The 20,221-nt window shown below is 43.0% G+C and overlaps 1 protein-coding gene across 1 annotated transcript in view; it reads left to right on the top strand.

Annotated features, from left to right (window-relative positions):
- The first annotated feature begins 19,969 nt into the window (after window positions 1-19,969).
- The window catches only part of IL13RA1 (interleukin 13 receptor, alpha 1), a 61,029-nt gene continuing 60,777 nt past the window's right edge, over window positions 19,970-20,221 (top strand). The window contains exon 1 of the mRNA XM_012653549.1: window positions 19,970-20,132. Coding sequence (XP_012509003.1) covers window positions 20,054-20,132 — 79 coding nt within the window. The 5' untranslated portion in view covers window positions 19,970-20,053. The remainder of the gene's footprint in view (window positions 20,133-20,221) is intronic.

The raw sequence follows: 20,221 nt of genomic DNA, 5'->3' as shown, positions 1-20,221 counted from the left end.
AAGAAAATGGGTAAGGCACATGACTAGGCAATCTGCAGAAGGGGAAATGCAGTGGTCAATAAACATGAACAAGAGTTCAACTTTATTACCAAAGAAATGTAAATTAAAACAATAATATTCAAAGGAGGAGGAGACATTTTTTTAAACTCTAAGAAGGAGCAAAAGGGGAATAAACATCTGAGATACCTAGTCTAAAAAAAGGTTGTCACAACTTCAGAGACACTTTACCTGGGTTCTTTGATTTTTCTCCCTGCATCTTACCACCCATAACCTACTTCCCGAAGGAGGTCCCTCCTTGACATCCTGGTGCAGATGGAGTGAGTCAGAAAGTCTCACTACACATGCCAGTAAAGACTCTCCCTCCCAGTTCAAGTTTGTTGGTTGGTTGGTTTTTTGGTTTTGTTTTTGCTTTTATGGTTTGAGAAAACAGACCTTTCGCCAAGGTGACTGACACCAAGAATGAACTTGTCCAGGTGAGGACTCACCCCTGAGTCATAGAGATTTCACTTTGCTCTGGTTAGCCCAAACATAGAACCATAAGCAAAACGCAACCACCACAGCATTTATACAACAGGAATCACGCTTAGGCATTAATACAAGTGGGCTTGCTGCAGGACAGTAAATAATAACAAAAGAAGAAAACGGTGTGGAAGGGAATTGTGATGTTAATAATAATTCATATAGTGCTCAAATATGTGCTTGGCACTGTTCTAAATGAACTCATTCAATGCTCACTACAACTTTTGTGAGGTAACTACTAATATTATCCCCTATTTTATGAATGGGGGCACTGAAGCACAGCAAAGCTAGATAACTTATTTGAGATCACACAGTAAGTGGCAGAAGCCGGGCATGGTGGCACACACCTGTAGTCTCAGCTACTTGGGAGGCTGAGGCAGGAGGATCACTTGAAACTAGGAGTTTGAGACCAGCCTGGACAGCATATCAAGACCCCATCTCTAGAAACAAAATAAGTGGAAGAGCTGGAATTTGAACCCAGAGAATCTGGACAGTGCACACTGTTAGCCATCATGCTGAGAACAATCAAGGAAAAAAAGAATGATCCAAGAGAACAAAAATAGGAAGTAAAAAAGAGGAAGAAAAACTCAGTTCACCAACACCAGAAAGCAGTTGTGAGATGGTATCCAGCCTCTTGTCAGGCCAACAGCCAGGCCCTTGCAATGCCCACCTCTGTCTATTCCTGAGACTTCCTAAGATGATTTGATGTGGGCAAAAGAGTTCAAACCAGTGAAATAAATGGTATCCAGAGAATCAATGTTATTTTTTATATCATGAACAATTGTTTTCAGAAGGAATCCATGTGAATCTAGGAATATAAAAATCCTACTTTTTGGTTTTGTTTTTCTCCCCTCTGCCTAAGCACAACCTAGAGTAACAAAATCAAAAGATCCACTTATGCCCTTTCCCCCAGCATTTAGCTGTAAATTAAACAGGAAAAGGCAAAGCTGCAGCTTTTGAACAGCAATAAGCCCTTACATCCTAGGAAGATTGCAGACTAAACTGAAGATAACTCCAACTTCTCAAATAAATTCTTAAAAGCCCTCTAGTCTTCATCCACATTGTGCCACGTCCTTAGGATTCTATAAGACATTAAGCATTTATTTCTAACATAAACATTGAGATTGGAGATAAAATTGGAGCGCTAAGCTCCCCTTGAACCAAAATAGTGGAACAAGACTCTAGAAATTTGGAAATTCACTTCTGGAAAAGAGGAAGAGTGCCAATATTCGTCCACTCAGTGTCCAGCTGTGGCCTCTCTCCCGGGCTCTAGAGCCTGATACCCAGCTGATTGCTGAGCTTTTGTCCTTGGGTGACCCACAGGCACCTCACATTCATCATGTCCCCACCTGACCTCCTCTTCCCTTTCAACCTGCTCCTCCTGTGTTCTCCATCTCCATGATGACACCACCACCATTCCAGCTACCCAGGCCAGAAACCAACAAGTCGTCTAGACTAGTGGCCAGCAAACTTTTCCCATAAAGGGCCAGAGATAGAAATATCTGAAGCTTTGCAGGTATCCAAAGCTTTCCAGGCCACACAGTCTCTGTGGAGACTACTCAACTCTGGGGTTGTAGGATGAAAGCAACCATCGACAAGATGTGACAAATGGGCGAGGCTGTGTTTCAGTAAAACTTTATGCGCTCTGAAATTTGAATTTCATATAATTTTCATATGTTACAAAATATCCTTTTGATTTTTAAAATGTAAAAACTATTCTTAGCTCATGGGTCGTACAAAAATAGGTGACCCAAATTTGGTATATGAATGGCTTGCTGCTCTAGAATCCTCATCCTCCTTCCTTTCCCACATCTGATCAGGCAAATCTTACAGACCTCACTTTCTAAATAGTTCAGGAATCGGTCCCACCTCTTCATCCATATTTATACCATTTTAGTTCAGGTACTTGTCCATATTGCTTTCTGGCATGAGCAGATAAGCAAAATCAAAGACTACAAGGAAAGATACTCTACTACTATGGTACACAGAAGTACATATCCTCCCATGTGTTTTAAGTTCCTCATGGTATAAAGCATAAGGTACGGATTCGTTTGCCTCTTCTTTCCTCTGGCACTGAAGAAACAATGAGATAATGTATGCCACCATTTTCTGCTGTGGCCTGCAGGTAGAGGATAAATGGTGCTATATTATCTAGCCCCAGTGAAAGGCTCTACAGAGTAGAGAATGGGAAGTGGCACTTGAGTGAGTGCTGGCTCTGTCTCACCTCAGGGGCTGGCTGGACTAGGTCTGGCTGCCTCTTTATGGTGATCTCCAGACTAGACATTCAGATCTTCTTTAGCCTGGAGCCATGCCATCTACGTGTGGCTGGGACCAAGCTAATCTGTAAGGACATTTGAGGTATTTGCTCCTCAATTTCTCGTACTCTGCCCTATTTATACTTTCAACGTGGCATTGAATGCAGAAGCATTCTTGTTTGGAAACATGACCAGTGGCCAAACATCGCAGGAGCTAGCCCTACCTACATGATGACAGGCACCAAGTCATGGTGAGAGTGAGCAAGAGATGTTAGACAAATGACTCTTTGATGTCATTCCTGTGGAAAGGGGAAAAGGGGAAAGCTGATCCAGTTCCTATTTTATTTTATTAATTTACTGGAATATGAGAAACATTTTTTAAGAGATGGGGGTCTCACTATGTTGCCCAGGCTGGTCTCGAGCTCCTGGGCTCAAGTGATCCTCCTGACTCAGCCACCCAAGCAGCTGAGACTACAGATGCATGCCACCATGCCTGGCTAGAAACATTTAAAATATTTGATTGTTTCTTTTCTCTGTATTTTCTAATAAGTCAGTTTCTCAATAAAGCATTTTTTGGCTTATTTTGGACAGGATGATTATAAGTATCTACAAGTTATGAGCTGTGACAGTAAAACTGCTCATTGGATAACACAAAAACCCTTTCAACAACAAACACCAAGAAATGTTTTGTAAAATATAACAACATCACGAATAGCTATTTCATATCATCTTCCCTCTTCTCAAATCTTGTTTCCTCTCCTCCAACTGACTGCAAATGATCTTCCTTCTGATTTCACTGAAAAAAAAAAATAGAAGGAATCAGAAGAGAATGTCCTAATCCTCCCATTGCCAAATCTATCAACCTCCCTGCTGCCTTTCCTGGTGATTTCATCCAAACTCATGGTTATATAAAGGCTGATGCTCCCAAATTTGTGTCTTCAACCCAAATTTCTCTAACCTCAAAAATCTTACATCCAATTGTATAATGACCTCTCCCCACACACATCTCATCTCAAATTTAACCTGGTCAAACGGTGCTCTTTTTTTTTTGAGATAGGGTCTTGTTCTGTTGCCAGGGCACGCACCACCACGCCCGGCTAATTTTTTCTATTTTTAGTTGTTTGGCTAATTTCTTTCTATTTTTAGTAGAGACGGGGGTCTCACTCTTGCTCAGGCTGGTCTTGAACTCCTGAGCTCAAACGATCCTCCCACCTCGGCCTCCCAGAGTGCTAGGATTACAGGCGTGAGCCACTGCGCCCGGCATATCTCTGGAATGTTATGGGTGAATTTTCCTCTTGTTTATGCCACTATTATTTCAGATCACTGTTGCTCTCAGCTGAACTGAACACTAATGGATACAAAGCACATACAGAAAGAGGAGCCAAGGCCTTGGAACTGCACGTGAAGCTGGGACTTTCAATTAGCTTTTCCCTCAGTGAAATAGGGAATTAAAAAAAACCTGTCCACTGGTTTCCTGCCTAGGCGTGGGTTCTGGGCAGACAAATAGAGAATTCATGACCACTAATAGGGAAGGATTTTTTAAACAGGATATAAAAACACCACCCAAAGGGGGAGAAGATAAATCCGAGTACATTAAAATAAAAAATACACTTCTGAGTGGCAAAAGACACCATAAATGAAGTTAAAGACATGCCGCAGACCACATAAACAACAAGAGATTAGTGCAAGAAAATATAAAGAACACTGTAAGTCAATAAGAAAAAAGACAACCTAGTGAATAAACGATGGGGAAAGGAAGCAAAGTACTTCACAGAGGAGGAAACCTTAATGACCTCTCCATCTCCATGATGACACCACCACCATTCCAAATGTTAATTAAAATAACTTGCCCTGGCCGGGTGCGGTGGCTCACGCCTGTAATCCTAGCTCTCTGGGAGGCCGAGGTGGGCGGATCGTTTGAGCTCAGGAGTTCGAGACCAGCCTGAGCAGGAGCGAGACCCCGTCTCTACTAAAAATAGAAAGAAATTAGATAGACAACTAAAAATATATAGAAAAAATTAGCCGGGCATGGTGGCGCATGCCTGTAGTCCCAGCTGCTCGGGAGGCTGAGGCAGCAGGATGGCTTGAGCCCAGGAGTTTGAGGTTGCTGCGAGCTAGGCTGACGCCACGGCACTCTACTCAGGGCAGTAGAGTGAGGCTCTGTCTCAAAAAAAAAAAAAAAAATAACTTGCCCTTACTGAGTCCCTACTATGTGTCAGGCAGCATTGTAAGTGCTGTACATAAGATACCATTTCACACTCATCAAATTGGCAAAACTTTTAAAAGCACAACACATAACCGGTTTTGGCAAGGATAAAGAAGCATTGGAACTTTCGGGCACTGCCAGTGAGAGTACGACTACATTATAGGGCAATTTGGCAATATTTAGTAAAGTTGAAAATGCAAACCATTTCTAGAAGGATACCTAGAGAAAGTCTCCTATGTGTGCTCAAGAATGTTCATAGCAGCCTTATTTGTAATAGCGAAAAAATGGGAACAATATAAACGTCCTCCACCAGGAAAATGGACAAGAAAACATACATACTCTGGAATATTCTACAACAAAGAAGATGAATGAACTAGAGCTACATGTATCAACATAGATGAATGTCACAAGAAAAATGCTGAAAGAAAAAAAGGTTTGGGGTGATATATACAGATAACCATTTGTATGTAGTTTTAAAACCTGTGGAATAATCCTGTATTATTCATGGACACTCTCATTATAGTAATAGTATAAAAATATTCAAAATAACGGTACCTCTAGGGAGAGATGGTGTAGGAGAGACTCCAGCAAGGGTACATACGGGGTGTTGACTCTATGATGTTTTCATTCTTAAAAAGAAAGATAACAGGTAAATATGGCATAGGGTTACACTTTGATAAAGCTACAGCCAGGCACAGTGGCGTGTGCCTATAATCCCCGCTAGTTGAGAGACTGAGACAGGAGGATCACTTGAGCCCAGGAGTTTGAAGCTGGAGTGCTCTGTGATCACACCTGCGAACAGCCACTGCACTCCAGCCTCGGCAACATATAAAGAGCCCCAACCTCCAATAAACGACAGCAACAGCAATGTTAAAACCAAGTAGTAGGTATATGAGTGTTCGTATGTTGGTCTCTGCTCATTTCTGAATACTGGAAATATTGACAATAAAAATATAAAAAAGTAAATCCAGACATTTTGGAAAAAATTAGAAAGTAGCAAAAAAAAAAAAATCACATAATCTCATCATCCACAAATGTTAACATTTTGACCTAAATTTTTTCATTGAATTCTAATACTTATTGAACCCCTACTTTGTGCCCAATCAAGATACTGAACATTCAAGATTCCCCAAGGCCATCATACTGTGACATTTCTGAATGACACTGTGCCATATGTGCTGCTGAAATCTTTCAAAAGGGTTGCAGTTCCGTTAACAAATACCTTTAAAATGTATGTTTAAGGCTTTTCACTGGATTAATATTCAATATTTGTCAAAGGGATTACCCACCATTTTCTGGAAATAACAGTAGCCAATACTTTTATCAAGCATTCTCTATGTGCCAGGCCCTGTACTGAGTGCTTTACATGTATTAACACATTTAATCCTCACAACTACGCTCTGAAATAGGGGCCATTATTATCATTATCATCCCCATTTTCAAAAGGAGGAAGCTGAGGCACAGAGAAGTAACTTGCACAAAGTATAATAACACAGCTGGTAAATGGCGGGGCCAGGATTCTTAGCAGGTTGTCTGGCTCCAGAGCCCCCTTGCTCTTAACAGCCATGAAATCTTATTTTCAGTATTACTAATTTTACAGTAATAATATTTTTGGTGGTGGTTGTTGTGTGGCAAGTGGAACCATTATCATGAGTTGATATTTGAACTCCAATGTGGCATTGCCTTAATTGATCTTATTTCATGAAATGGGTATAGCCGATCTCCTTAATCAGAGCACAAGCTTCTGAAAGGCAGACACCATTTTTTAAGACAAACTTTTTTGTAGATCACTACGTATGTACCTTCAATAGTGTTATTTGCCCACAGAAGGTTTTCAATAAATACTCACTGAATGATTGAAGGGAAACACAAGAAAACCCACCGACCTTTCCACACTGAAGCATAAAAAATTTAATTTATAGCCAGGTGCAATGGCTCAAGCCTGTAATCCCAGCACTTTGGGAGGCTAAGGCAGGAGGATTGCTTGAGGCCAGGAGTTTGAGACCAGCTTGGGCAACATGACGAGATCCCTTCTCTACAAAAAACTTTTAAAGGCCGGGTGCAGTGGCTCACGCCTGTAATCCTAGCACTCTGGGAGGCCGAGGCGGGCGGATTGTTTGAGCTCAGGAGTTCGAAACCAGCCTGAGCAAGAGCGAGACCCCGTCTCTACTAAAAATAGAAAGAAATTGGCTGGACAACTAAAAATGTATAGAAAAAATTAGCTGGGTATGGTGGCGCGTGCCTGTAGTCCCAGCTACTCAGGAGGCTGATGCAGAAGGATCGCTTGAGGCCAGGATTGTGAGGTTGCTGTGAGCTAGGCTGACGCCATGGCACTCACTCTAGCCTGGGCAAAAAGAGTGAGACTATGTCACAAAAAAAAAAAAAAACCTTTTAAAAATTAACCAGGCATGGTGGTGCATACCTATAATCCTAGCTACTCGGGAGGCTGAGGCAGGAGGACCACTTGAGCCCAGGGAGACTGTAGTGAGCTATGATTATGGCACTTGTACTCCAGCCTGGGCAACAGAGACCCCGTCTCCAAAAAGAATTTTTAAAAAGGTTAATTTCCTAGGTCAATCAGGAAAGATAGTCCTCAAAGGAGTCTTTTCTGTTATTTGGGTTTTCATGAAACTTTTTCATAATAGCAGCTTTATTGAGATATAATTCTCCCATTTACAGTGAATTCAATGATTTTTAGTATAGTCATTGAGTGGTACAACTATTACCACAATTGATTTTAGAATATTTTCATCAATCTCCAAACAGCCCTGTGCCCATTTGCTAATGTTCCCATTAGCAGTCACTCCTCTTTACCTCCCAGTCCTCCCCCTGGCCCCTGCCAATGATTAAACTACTTTCTGTCCCTATAGACTTGCCTCTTCTGGACATTTTACATAAATGGAATCACAATACACGGTCTTTTATGACTGGCTTCTTTCACTTAGCATGATGTTTTCAGGGCAGTATGTCTGACCTATTATTTGGTAATAAAAAGGAATCATTTGTTAGCCTTTTTAAGGCAATCAATTGACTAATATTGCAAGATTTCAGGTATATTTATACATTTTGTTATTTACATTTTTTACTGTGGTAAAATACACATAACATAAAATTTGCCATTTAAACAACTTTTTTAAGTGTACAAATTTGTGACATTATGTAAACATCACCACCAACCATCTCCAGCATTTTTTCATCATTCCAAACTGAAAATTCTGTACCCATTAAACAATAACTCCCCCTTTCCCCTCCCGCTGGCCCCTTGTAACCACTATTCTACTTTCTGTCTCTGTGAATCTGATTATTCCAGCTACCTCATATAAGAGGAATAATACAGCATTTGTCCTTTTGTGACTGGCTTTTTTCACTTAGCATAATGTCTGCAAAGTTTATCCATGTTGTAGCCTGTGTTAGAATTTCCCTCCTTTTTAAGGCTGAATAATATTCCATTATATGTATATACCACATTTTGTTCATCCATTCATCCATTGATGGACATTTGGGTTGTTCCCACCAGTTGGCTATGGTAATAGTGCTGCTATGAACATGAGTGTACAAATATCTGTTCAAGTCCCTGCCTTCAATTCTTTGGAGTATATATTTAGAAGCATAATTACTGGATCATATGGCAATTCTATGTCTAATTTTTTGAGGAACCTCCATACTGTTATCCATAGCAGCTACACCATTTTACATTCCCACCAGCGGTGCACAAGGGTTTCAATATCTCCACATTTTAGCCATCTCTTGTTATTTTCTATTTTTTGATAACAATCATCCTAATGGGTATGAAGTGGTATCTCGTTGTGGTTTTGATCTGCATTTCCCTAATGATTATATTTTCTTTTTGTCTATTTACCTTATTTTAAATAAATCATATTATCTGTTGTATACCTTAAGAGAATTAAAGAATCTATTAACAAAACGAATAATCTCCACGTGTCAAGAGGTTGTTCAATTTAATTTGTTTAAAGTCAAGTACACCCACAAGTGAAGAAACTAATTGCTTCAATAATTTAACCATTAATACAGCAGGTACTGGGCTAGACACTTGTCACAGGTTAGGTTCTCCAGAAAGTAAGTTCTGAGACAGGTTGTAAAAGTAAGGAGTGTTCTGGGGATGAATAGCTGTGGGAGAGAGGGAAAGAAAGCAGGATTGCGGTCCTCAATAATTTTTTAAGAGTTTAGAGGGGTCCTGAGATCAAAAAAAGTTGGGGAGGTCTAGAGCATACTAGAGGATGTAAAACCCCTGCAGAGTCACTCCAAATCAAATTTATCTGGCTGCTAAAATTGGAAGACCCTACCTCCTGTTGCTCAACTCTCCACCTCTCATTCTCTCTGTCTCTGTCTCTGTCTCTCTCTCTCCTCCATTCCTTTTCCCACTCTTTTCTAAAACTCTCTTCCCCTCCTAGATGTATTTCGCTCTGTGCCCTGTGTATCCATCCTCAGTAAATGTTCATGTCACCTTCTACTCCTCAAATACTTTCTGCAGAGTGCAAGAAATCAAATTGCTCCTGTTTCTATGCTAGCAGTAGCATCCTCTTTGATGAAGACAGATACAATAGATTATATATAGTTTGTTATTTAGAACTTCTGAATCATAGAGAGGCATTTTGTTATTGTAAATGCTAACAGTCAGGAATATATTGCATTTCATCTGTAGTATAAGTTGAAATTGTACTTTTGTAATAAACAAATCTCAAAAAATACCAACAGTGTCTATTTAAAATTTATCACAAAGAATAACAGCATAGCTTAATTGTTATCAAAAGATTAGATTCACAAATTCTAGTGAGACCCATTTAAAAGATGGAAGCTCAGCACCTCTGTTTATTTCAATCCAAGTGCGGAAACCACCAGAAAACAGAAAAGCACCCAAAACTCCACCAAGTGCCAACGTTCCTCCAGTGACACAATGTATCTTGAAAGAATGTCATGCTAGAGAAAACACAGAAAAAGCAAAGATCTAAAGTAACTAGAGAAAGGAATCTCCATAGCAATCAAATACCATAAATTAGAAGAGGTCTTTTTTGGTTTGAAGAGTTTTAGCTTTTTTAGAAAAAAAAGGTTCTAAACACTCTTCCTCTGTCCAAGCATCATGAATAATAATAAAAAAAAATACACAGCTTGCTAAATTTAGTTGTAGCTCTGTCACAACAATGATGACAAAATTTTCCTCTGACCGCAATGTGTTTGAGTTACAAAATGGTTCCTCTTTCCAGGCTCTGGCTTGTGCATACACAAATTCCTAGTGAAGTGACACGCACTCTCCCACAGCAGGACTCCTTGACAGTGGAGAGTAAGGACCCAGCTGTTCTCCATAGATGAGAGTGCTAAGGAATTAAACCGAGTCCTAGCTGGGAGCTCTATTCCCTTTATACCCATTCACAGAAACTGATGATCCCAGCTGATCCAGTTTCACCATGGCCAGCTTGGAGTGGCACCCAGAGTTGGCTGTGTGTTGGGCAGTACCTCCGCCAGCTTGTGTAATCAATAGACAAGTCACTGGCAGTCTCTTCTCCTGCCCCTGCTGTGCCACCAAGCCCCTTCACAGGACTCTCTTCCCCATCATTGCTGCTTGCACGTGTAGCTGGCCTGGGGATGAAAGGGTAAGAGGAAACAGGAAATTGAGTGGCAATAAAGGAGAAATGAAAGAAAAAGGACTAAGAACAAATGAGACAATGTCAGCAGAAAGGAGAACAACAGAAGCGGAACAGCAAGAGACAAGGGAACTATAAAGATGAAAGAGTACTAGAGATTCTAATAATTCCCATTTATTAGTTCTTACTATGTGCTAGGCACTGGACAAACATTTTACGTGAGTTTCTTCATCTCATTTAATCTTTACAATAAACCCTGTGGTAGGTACTATTATTATGCCTAGTTTACAAAAGGTAAAACATGCTCTTGTAATGAAAAAAGATCAAAAAAATAAAAAAATAAAAACCCCACAATATTTAAAAGGAGTCAAGAAAAGAGGATAAACAGAAACAGAAAAAATAGGCCGGGCGCAGTGGCTAATGCCTGTAATCCTAGCACTCTGGGAGGCCGAGGCGGGCGGATCGTTTGAGCTCGGGAGTTCAAAACCAACTTGAGCAAGAATGAGACCTCCCCGCCCCGGCTCTACTAAAATGATATAAAGAAATTAGCTGGGCAACTAAAAATATATAGAAAAAATTAGCCGGGCATGGTGGCGCATGCCTGTAGTCCCAGCTACTCGGGAGGCTGAGGCAGGAGGATCGCTTGAGCCCAGGAGTGTGAGGTTGCTGTGAGCTAGACTGACACCATGGCACTCTAGTCCGGGCAACAGAGCAAGACTCTGTCTCAAAAAAAAAAAAATTTAAAAAAATGAAAAGAAACAAGAAAAATGATACAAATAGAAGCCCAAAATCAGATGGTAGAAATAAGTATAAATATGCTAGAAGTAAATATAAATGAACTAAACTCTACAGTTAAAAGACAACCATTACCTACTGGATAGAAAAAACAAATTTGCACTTTATGCTGTTTCCAAGAGCAGAACTAAAAAATAATGCCACAGAAAGGAAAACGAGGATGTAGGAAAATGTACCAGGTACATACTAACCAAAAGAAAGCTCATGAAGTTATAATATTAGCCAAAATAGATGTTAAGGCAAAAAGAAGTATTAGATTAATGAAAGCTACTTTATAGTTCAGTTCATTAGGAAGCTATAACAATTCTAGATTTTCATGCATTTGATGAAATAGCCTCGAATATATATGTAAAGCAAAAATTGGTCAGGCACGGTGGCTCATGTCTATAGTCCCAGCTACCTGGGAGGCTGAGGCAGAAGGATCGCTTGAGGCCAGGAGTTTGAGGTTGCTGTGAGCTAGGCTGACGCCACGGCACTCTAGCCAGGGCAACAGAGCAAGACTCTGTCTCAAAAAAACAAAAAACAAAAAACAAAACAAAACAAAAAAATATATATATATATGTAAAGCAAAAATTAACAAAATTATAAAGAGAACTTGACGAATCCACCATCATAATATCATAGTGAGAGATTTTAACACCTGTCTTTCAGTAATTGGTAGGTCCGACAGACCAAAATCACCAGCAAGTATATTGATTTGACCAACACGATCCGTAAATTTGACTGAATGGACACATGCAGAACACTGGGCCTAATAATTGGAGAATATACATTTTCTCAAACACTCATGGAACATTTACAAAAATCAACTATACGCTGTGTTGTAAAGCAGACCTCATCAAATTCGCAATTATTGGTACCATCCTGGAAACTGGATGAGGAGTTAAATGACTGGCCCTTGCTTTTGTGGCTGAGAAGTGGCAAGGCTGGCCTCTGGCTCTTAGTCTAGAGTGCATGCAGCCACAGCACAGCACTAGGAATGCTACCAATGAGGTCGTACTGTGGTCAACTTGCGCTCTGATCAAGGGTCAGAAAAGGGGCGTGGGAAGGATGGGGTATTGCAGGAACTAAATTGGGATGATTTTGCTGCTCCTCCCAAAGCACAGTGTTTTCCAAATAAAAGGTGAGGCCTGTGCTTGCACAGGGATCTGTCCAACATCCAGACATGCAAAGTGACCTCTGAGGATGCGATTGGGATGTGCAAATCAGAGCATTCATTCCTGGGGTGGAGTCACAGATATGCAAAAAGCCCCCTCTTCAGAGAGGCATTGTGGCCTGAGCCAAGAGGGACTGAAGTTTCCTTTGTTTATTAATTACCCTACACTTTCTTTCTTTTTTTTTTTTTTTTATTTTTTGAGACAGAGTCTGGCTCTGTTGCCCAGGTTAGAGTGCCGTGGTGTCAACCTAGCTCACAGCAACCTCAGACTCCTGGGCTCAAGCGATCCTCCTGCCTCAGCTTCCGGAGTAGCTGGGACTACAGGCATGTTCCACCATGCCCGGCTAATTTTTTATATATATATATATATATTTTTTTTTTTAGTTCTCCAGATCATTTCTTTTTATTTTTTAGTAGAGACGGGGTCTCGCTCTTGTTCAGGCTGGTCTCGAACTCCTGACCTTGAGCGATCCACCCGCCTCAGCCTCTCAGAGTGCTAGGATTACAGGCTTGAGCCACCGCGCCTGGCCTACCCTACACTTTCTAGGCAAACAACAGAGACCTTTCAGGTCAAGAAGGTGCAGCCGAGTAACATGCAAATACTGAGGGGGGAGAGAGAGAGAGAGAGAATGAGAGAGAGAGAGAGAGAGAGAGAGAGAGAGAATGAGAGAGAGAGAGAGGGCATAATGCCAGGGACCTGGGCGGTGAGGCACTAACAGGGCTGTTACCCATCCTGCCTGGGCCAGGGAAGGGGACAGGGCCTAAAGAGGGTTTTAGATCCAGGGATCTGGAGAGGGTACAGTGTAAAGCTTTCAGGGGATCCTGGTAGCTGAGCTGCTGGAGTAGTGGCAGTGACAACAGCACCCTAACCAGAAGCCAAAGGAGGGGCCCTGAATGCTAAGGCACAGAGGCCCTTCCTCTTTCAGAGACTGAAGTGTTGGAAAGCAGAGCAGGGCCTGTTCCAGAGAAGAAGAGTTTGCAGCCTGAAGGGAATGAGGCCAGGGAGCCTCTGGAGGGAATATTGAATGCTTTTAATGGGCAGCAAGAGATAGTAGGGGTTCCAGGTCCCAGGAGCATACTCTTGCATAAAGCAACACCGCAGGTATTTTTGCCAAGGGAAGAATCAGTCTCATAGCCTCTCAGCTCTGATTGAGGGGGTCTGCTGTTTGCCCAGAGGCTGTCCCTGTGCCTGTCCCTGGCTGCCAACACCTCAAATAGTCTTTCTTCTTTGGCCTTTTTGCCTCTAGGGAAGAATAAACGAAGTCTTGGTAATTTATCTTAGAAAGCCAAGCACCATTTTTATTATGTCACCACCTTGTTGGTAAAACCTGTCTGTGGCTCCTTACTGCTTATGAGATCAAGCCATAAACTGACTGCTCATCTCTCTCTCTCTCTTCACCCCTCCTCCCTCTCCCTCTCTCTTTCTCTCATCAACCCTCAAGGTCTAGTTCAGGTCCCATCAATTCCCATGAAGCCTTTGAAAGCAATTCTAATCACATTGGTCTGTCCCACCTTTCTCTGAACCTGTACTCACAGATGAGCATTTTTGCCATTTTCGTTTGTTTGCTTTTTGCATTTTCTCTGTTTCTTATACATTTCCACAACTTAGCCTGGGAGTTTCCCAAGGGCAAGAGTGAGGAATCCTGGGAGAGCATAAGGAGAGGAGAGGAAGTTAGAGACATGATGGTGTCAAACAGGGTAGGGCCTTGGAGGACTTTGGCATTGGAGCGTTGTGAGCAGAGGAGTGCCTTGTTGAATTAAAGAGTTAATTTAATAACTGCTATAAAGTTTGGAAACCTACAGGTCTATGGGATTTAGGACATTGACCCAGACAGCCCGGCAGCAAGCCTACTATGTCTCAGGCTAAACTCAAAAAGTCCTGTCAGAGGCGTCTTGTGCAAACAGCACTCCCTTCAGTGAACTCCACCAAACCTGCAAAAGAAAACCATTTGCTGAAGAGGAAGGACCTTCAATTCAATTAAACCTGAACATTGAGGACATGCTATGCACCACTAACCATGCGACATTCATTTTTACATTCTCTTTGGTGCCTGAGGATGTGCCAAGCCTTCCCCGTTGCAATAAAGTTAGAATCTAAATAATCTGATATTTTCTCACTATAAGTCTTTTCTCTTGCTGTTCTTTTTACCTAGAATGCTTTTCCATTTCTCAAAGGTCACATTTTTGGTAGCTTCTTTAACCCCAAAAGGCAAAATTCTTTGCTCCTTCCCACGTGTGTGCTCATAGCACTTGACAAGTTCCACTATCATAGCAAATAACACAGCACTTGCTGTACACATGTGACTTCGAGACAAGACCCCTGGTGGTTGTCCCTTCCAATCAGATTCCTGCCCCTAAGGTCCTTCTAAATAGAAATCCTGGAGTCACCCTGAATAGAGTCTCTGGCCTCCAGGAGCTTGAATCCAGTGGCAGAAATAGGTATTCACACAAACCTCTGTGTTATTTGCTCTGATAGAGGAACTTGTCAAGTGCTAGGAGCACACACATGGGAAGGAGCAAAGAATTTTGCATTTTGAGGTTAAATAGGCTACCCAAAAATGTGACCTCTGAGAAATGGAAAAGCATTCTAGGTCAAGAGAACAGCAAGAGACAAGATTTATAGTGAGAAAATATCAGAGGTGACAAACAGGAGCCAGGCAAGTAGTAAGTGAGGAAAGTAGGCCAGGCCAGAGAGCAACAGGGAGCCATAGGGCCTGTGCAGACACGGAGCACATGCCCTGTTCACAAGGTGGCAGCCCCGCTTGGCATCCACTGACTGGCACACTGGAACCCAGGTCCAATATTACCAGAACTTTTGATTTCTTAAAAGAAGCTGGAAATCTGGGGCCTTAGGGAAAATCTCCCAATTTTTAGAAAGCAACTTTGGCATCTAGATCCAAATAAATTTAAACATGATGTGGACCAAATGAAATTGCTCACAAGGGACATTCGGCCTGAAAATGGCCGGCTGATTAGTAGTACTAGAGCTCGGAGTGATCTAGGAGCCTCGCTGAAGATGAAGCTGGGTAGAATCTGTCTTGAAGAGGCAAGCCTGCAGGCAAAGGATTTGGCACTTCCTTTTGTGGCATTTGAGGAGAGAGGTGTCACTTACGCTTAAGCTAGGGAGTGAAATGAATGGGTTTGCACATTGGGAAGATCTGTATCATGGAAGGTGGATCTTCATGGCCAGTTTGAAGATCGTTGCTGTAAATAGTCTAAGGAGAGGGGATGCAAGCCCGAAATAGGACCCTGGAGACAAGAAGGTGGGATTGGATCTGAGAGATGTTTTACATAAGTGACTGAATGGTTAGACAGGTGGGGGAACCAGAGGCTCTAGATACAGGAAAGGGAGGTATCAGGTGTCAAGAGTATTTTCAGCAGTCATCTCTCACTGACTTTGGGAAGCACAAGGACAATGGGCGGGTGGGGGCCAAGTACAAAAGACAGCAAAGAGTATTCTAGTTCACAATTTCTCAACATTTTCACTATTGTCATTTTGAGCAAGGTAAGCCTTTGTTGTGCGGGTTGTCCTATGCATTGTAGGATGTTTAGCAGCATCCCTGGCCTCCACCCACTAGATTCCAGGAGCATAACATCCCCTGCCCTATTCATGACAAGCAAAAGTACCTCTAGACATTGCTAAATGTCCTCTGGGAGGTAAAATCATCCCTGGTTGGGAACCACTGATCTAGAATCAGAAGGAGGGAAATTCCCTGTTTGCAACTTCCCCTTTTTCTTTGCATTGTAGTGGTTTTGAGGGTCTGGTTGTTGCTTAATAAGAGATAGAGGACCCTTTGTGATATTTTTGCCTAAGGCAGCAGCATTTTTAGCTAAGTCCTTGGAATATGCCAAGGGATGTGTCCTTATTGAACTCAGGACGGTGTCTCTGAACTGGGTGGAAGGAGACCTGACTTTGGAAAGGGGGATATCATTCTTTCTGTCAGATATTTCTTGTATATGCCCTTTTCAGCCTCCACTTATAGGAAAGGAAAAAGCCTTATTGGGAAGGGTAAAGGTGCAAACAGCTAGCTGGACTGGCTGAGGTATACAGGGCAGCCCAGAACTCCAGCCACTCCTGGCCAAAGTGAAAGAAAGACCACTGGTAGTCGCACACCCAAGTCGCCAGGGCTCTAAGGGTTAAAGCTAAACTTGATGTTTACCCATCATGATTTTGATTTACAAAAGCCAAACTGAGAGCTCCTATCTATTGAAGTTCCTGGAAAGCCTTCCATTTGTCTTCATTCCTCCTGCAGACCAGGGCAGTGGCCTGATTCAACCCAAGATGCTCTTTGAATAACAGTACACAGAGGTTACAAATAAAAGTTTTATGTTGCAAAAACAGCATTCTTAACCCTCTCCACTCCCTTGAAAAATTTTGAAAAAATTGTCACTTGATGTTTAGGGTCCCGAAGAAAGGGAACTGACTATACAGTCTTAAGGGGAGATAATAACGTTTCCAAAATTATTTTCTCATCTGCCTTTTAAGGAGCGTCCAGTTGGAACAGAAGCTCCTGGGGACTGCTGAGTACCATCATGGGCACTGCCTGGCACAGATTGTGTGAGCACTTAATAAAATGAACAGTAATGGCAGCAAATGATTAGAAAAATACAGGTCGCCACTTGTCATTAGCCTCCAGAAAAGGCCCTGAGAACTATCTTGGTAAAAGGAAATCTCCCCTCCCCACAGCACCCTTTGTCTTTTTCCTCACAATGCTCAAATTCTTAAGGCCTTTCCTGGAGGCTGAAAACAAGTCTCGACCTGTATTTTTCTAATCATTTGCTGCCATTACTGTTCATTTTATTAAGTGCTCACACAATCTGTGCCAGGCAGTGCCCATGATGGTACTCAGCAGTCCCCAGGAGCTTCTGTTCCAACTGGACGCTCCTTAAAAGGCAGATGAGAAAATAATTTTGGAAACGTTATTATAAGCATATTGTATAATGTTTATAGCAAATGTCAGCAACTGTATATGTGTGTGGTGATGCAGGAGGGAAGGCCATGGATTAGAGAGTGGCTGACCTATTCAAGGGGGAATTTAGAAATAGTAATAATATCTCTCAGTTCTACAGGCTTTGGTAGTTTACAAAGTGTTTTCATAAGCATTATATTGTTCAATAATATATGCAGGATTTATTCTTTTTTTGATATGGGGGTCTCGCTATGTTGTCCAGGCTGGTCTTGAACTCCTGGGTTCAAGGGTTCCTTCCACCTCAGCCTCCCATGTAGCTGGGATTACAGGTATGGACCACCATGCCCAGAAGGGGTGGAAAACCTGCAGCCTTCTGATTTCAAGATTGTTCTTTTTAAAGCACCAAAGGAGGCAAGAAAAGCTTCATCTTTCTCTGCTTCACCCTTTTTAATAAAAGGATTTGTTCTGTAAAATTTGGATTAAGTCAAAAGGCCACACTCAAGGACCTAGAAGGCTACATTTTGCCTTAAGGAGGCAGGTTTCCCACCCCTATCAGATTCAGCACAGGGAGGCCCTCCTCCTGGAAGCCCCCCTTACCATTTTTCTCCCAGAAGGTACCCTTTTTATATCCCACAATTCCTTGTTCTTGCCCTTAATGATAACCCCTCAAACTGATTGCAGCTCTTAATTGGCAGGCTCTGCTTTTAATGACTGTCTTCCACAGTTCCTGGAAAAACTTAATAAATATTTATTGAACTTGAGAGCCTTAATTCCAAGAGTGGAACCTTTATTTCAAATAGGTTAAACATCCCCATGCCTTTTGGGTGGGGTCTAGGCTAGGTATATTATCAGCATTTTTATTGCTATATTTTTTGCAACTGCTTTCAGGTGTCTACACTGGCTTAATTCAATCAAAATACACCTCAGATAGTGGGTCTCATCATCCATCCAGACATGACTCTGTTTTGGGGAGGGGTGATAGAATAATGTCCCTCCACAATATCTACACCCTAATCCCCAACATTTGTGAATATGTTACCTTACACAGCAAAAATGACTTTGCAGATGTGATTAAATTAAGAGTTTTGGCCGGGCATGGTGGCTATGCCTGTAATCCTAGCACTCCGGGATGCTGAGGCAGGAGGATTGCTTGAGGTCAGAAGTTCGATACCAGCCTCAGCAAGAGGCTACTCTACTAAAAATAGAAAGAAATTAGCCGGACAACTAAAAATAGATAAAATTAGCCAGGCGTGGTGGCATACGCCTGTAGTCCCAGCTACTTGGGAGGCTGAGGCAGGAGGATCGCTTGAGCCCAGGAGTTTGAGGTTGCAGTCAACTAGGCTGATGCCTCGGCACTCTAGCCCAGGCAACAGAGCGAGATTCTGTCTCAAAAAAAAAAAAAAAGAATTTTGAGATGGAGAGATTATTGTGGATTATTCAGTAGGCCCAATCTAATTGCAAGGATCCTTATAAGGGAAAACGGGAGGCAAAAGGGTCAGAGTCAGAGAAAGATGTGACAAGGGAAGCAGAGGTCTGAGTGGTGTAGCAACAAGCCAAGGAATGTGGGCAGTCTGTAGAAGCTGGAAAAGTCAAGGAAACAGATTCTCCCCTAGAATCTCCAGAAGGCCGCAGCTCTGCCCACACCTTGCTTTTAGCTCAGTGAAACTTCTGACTTTCAGAACTGTAGTATAATAAAACTGTTGTTTTAAGTCACTAAATTTGTGTTAATTCGTTACAGCAGCAGTAGGAAACTCATACGGGTTCTTGTTTTCCTCCTTCCCCAGCCTCATCAAACCTCATAGGCACCCGATTTTAAGTATTCAAGGTGTATTCTTCCCACTCATCTGCCATCCTCTGAAGGTATATCCGTGAAAAATAAATACATAGAAAGCTGGTCGTGTGCTTTTAAAAAACGCAAATACAGGTACATAGTATGGTGCTGTTCCTCATATTTGGAATGTTGCTTTTTTTTTTTATCTGACTTAACATTATGTATTACTAGCTTTCAAATATACCATTTGTCCTTTTCACAAAGCACAGTGCCACCAAGTCCCCTATTTGGTCTTCCAAGTCCTCCCAGTGAGGTAGGGCTGGTATTACTAACCCTGGAGTCAGAGCTTAGGAAACAAGGGCTCAGAGGCCAAGGACTGGAAGCCAGGTCTTCAAATTCCCAGGCCAAGGCTCTATCGTGTAGATGACCCTGCCCTGGTGTCCAGCAGGGCACAGCCCTTGGCACCTCCGAGGCCCCGTAAGTCCACCGGCAGCGACGACGCGGGCGGGCGCTGGCCGCACCGCGAGGAGGGCGGGGGCCGGGCACGCGCCGGGGCAGGGCCAGCGACGTGGTCGCGGCAGTTCTGTTGGGTCGGAGACCCGACTCTTGCGCTGCGGGCGGGCCAGGTGTCGGGCTCTGGGAGGCGCCCGAGCCCCCGGCGCCCTGCTCCCTCCGCCAGCGCTCGTTGGCTCCGGTTACCTCAGGCCGGTGGGCGGGGCGGCCCTTCCCGTCTGGCCGGCCCCCAGCCTCCAGGGCTGCGGAGCCGGGAAGTGGGAGAGGGAGCGCAGGAGGCGGAGACTGCCGAGGCTCCAGCCCGGCCGGGCTCCGAGCGAGGGGCTGCATGGAGCGGCCGGCGGGGCTCTGCGGGCTGTGGGCGCTGCTGCTCTGCGCCTGCAGCGGCGGGGGCGCCGCGCCCACGGGTGAGTGCGGCCCCCGGGGCCCGGGGAGGCGGCCAGAGGGCCAGGGGCGGTGAGGGTCGCGGCCAAGAGGCCCGGGAGGGCACCGCCGG

This window comes from Propithecus coquereli, unplaced genomic scaffold (genome assembly GCF_000956105.1).
Source record: "Propithecus coquereli isolate 6110/MARCELLA unplaced genomic scaffold, Pcoq_1.0 Scaffold422, whole genome shotgun sequence".
Classification (NCBI taxonomy): Eukaryota; Metazoa; Chordata; class Mammalia; order Primates; family Indriidae; genus Propithecus; species Propithecus coquereli.
This window is presented reverse-complemented; position numbering and strand designations above follow the sequence as displayed.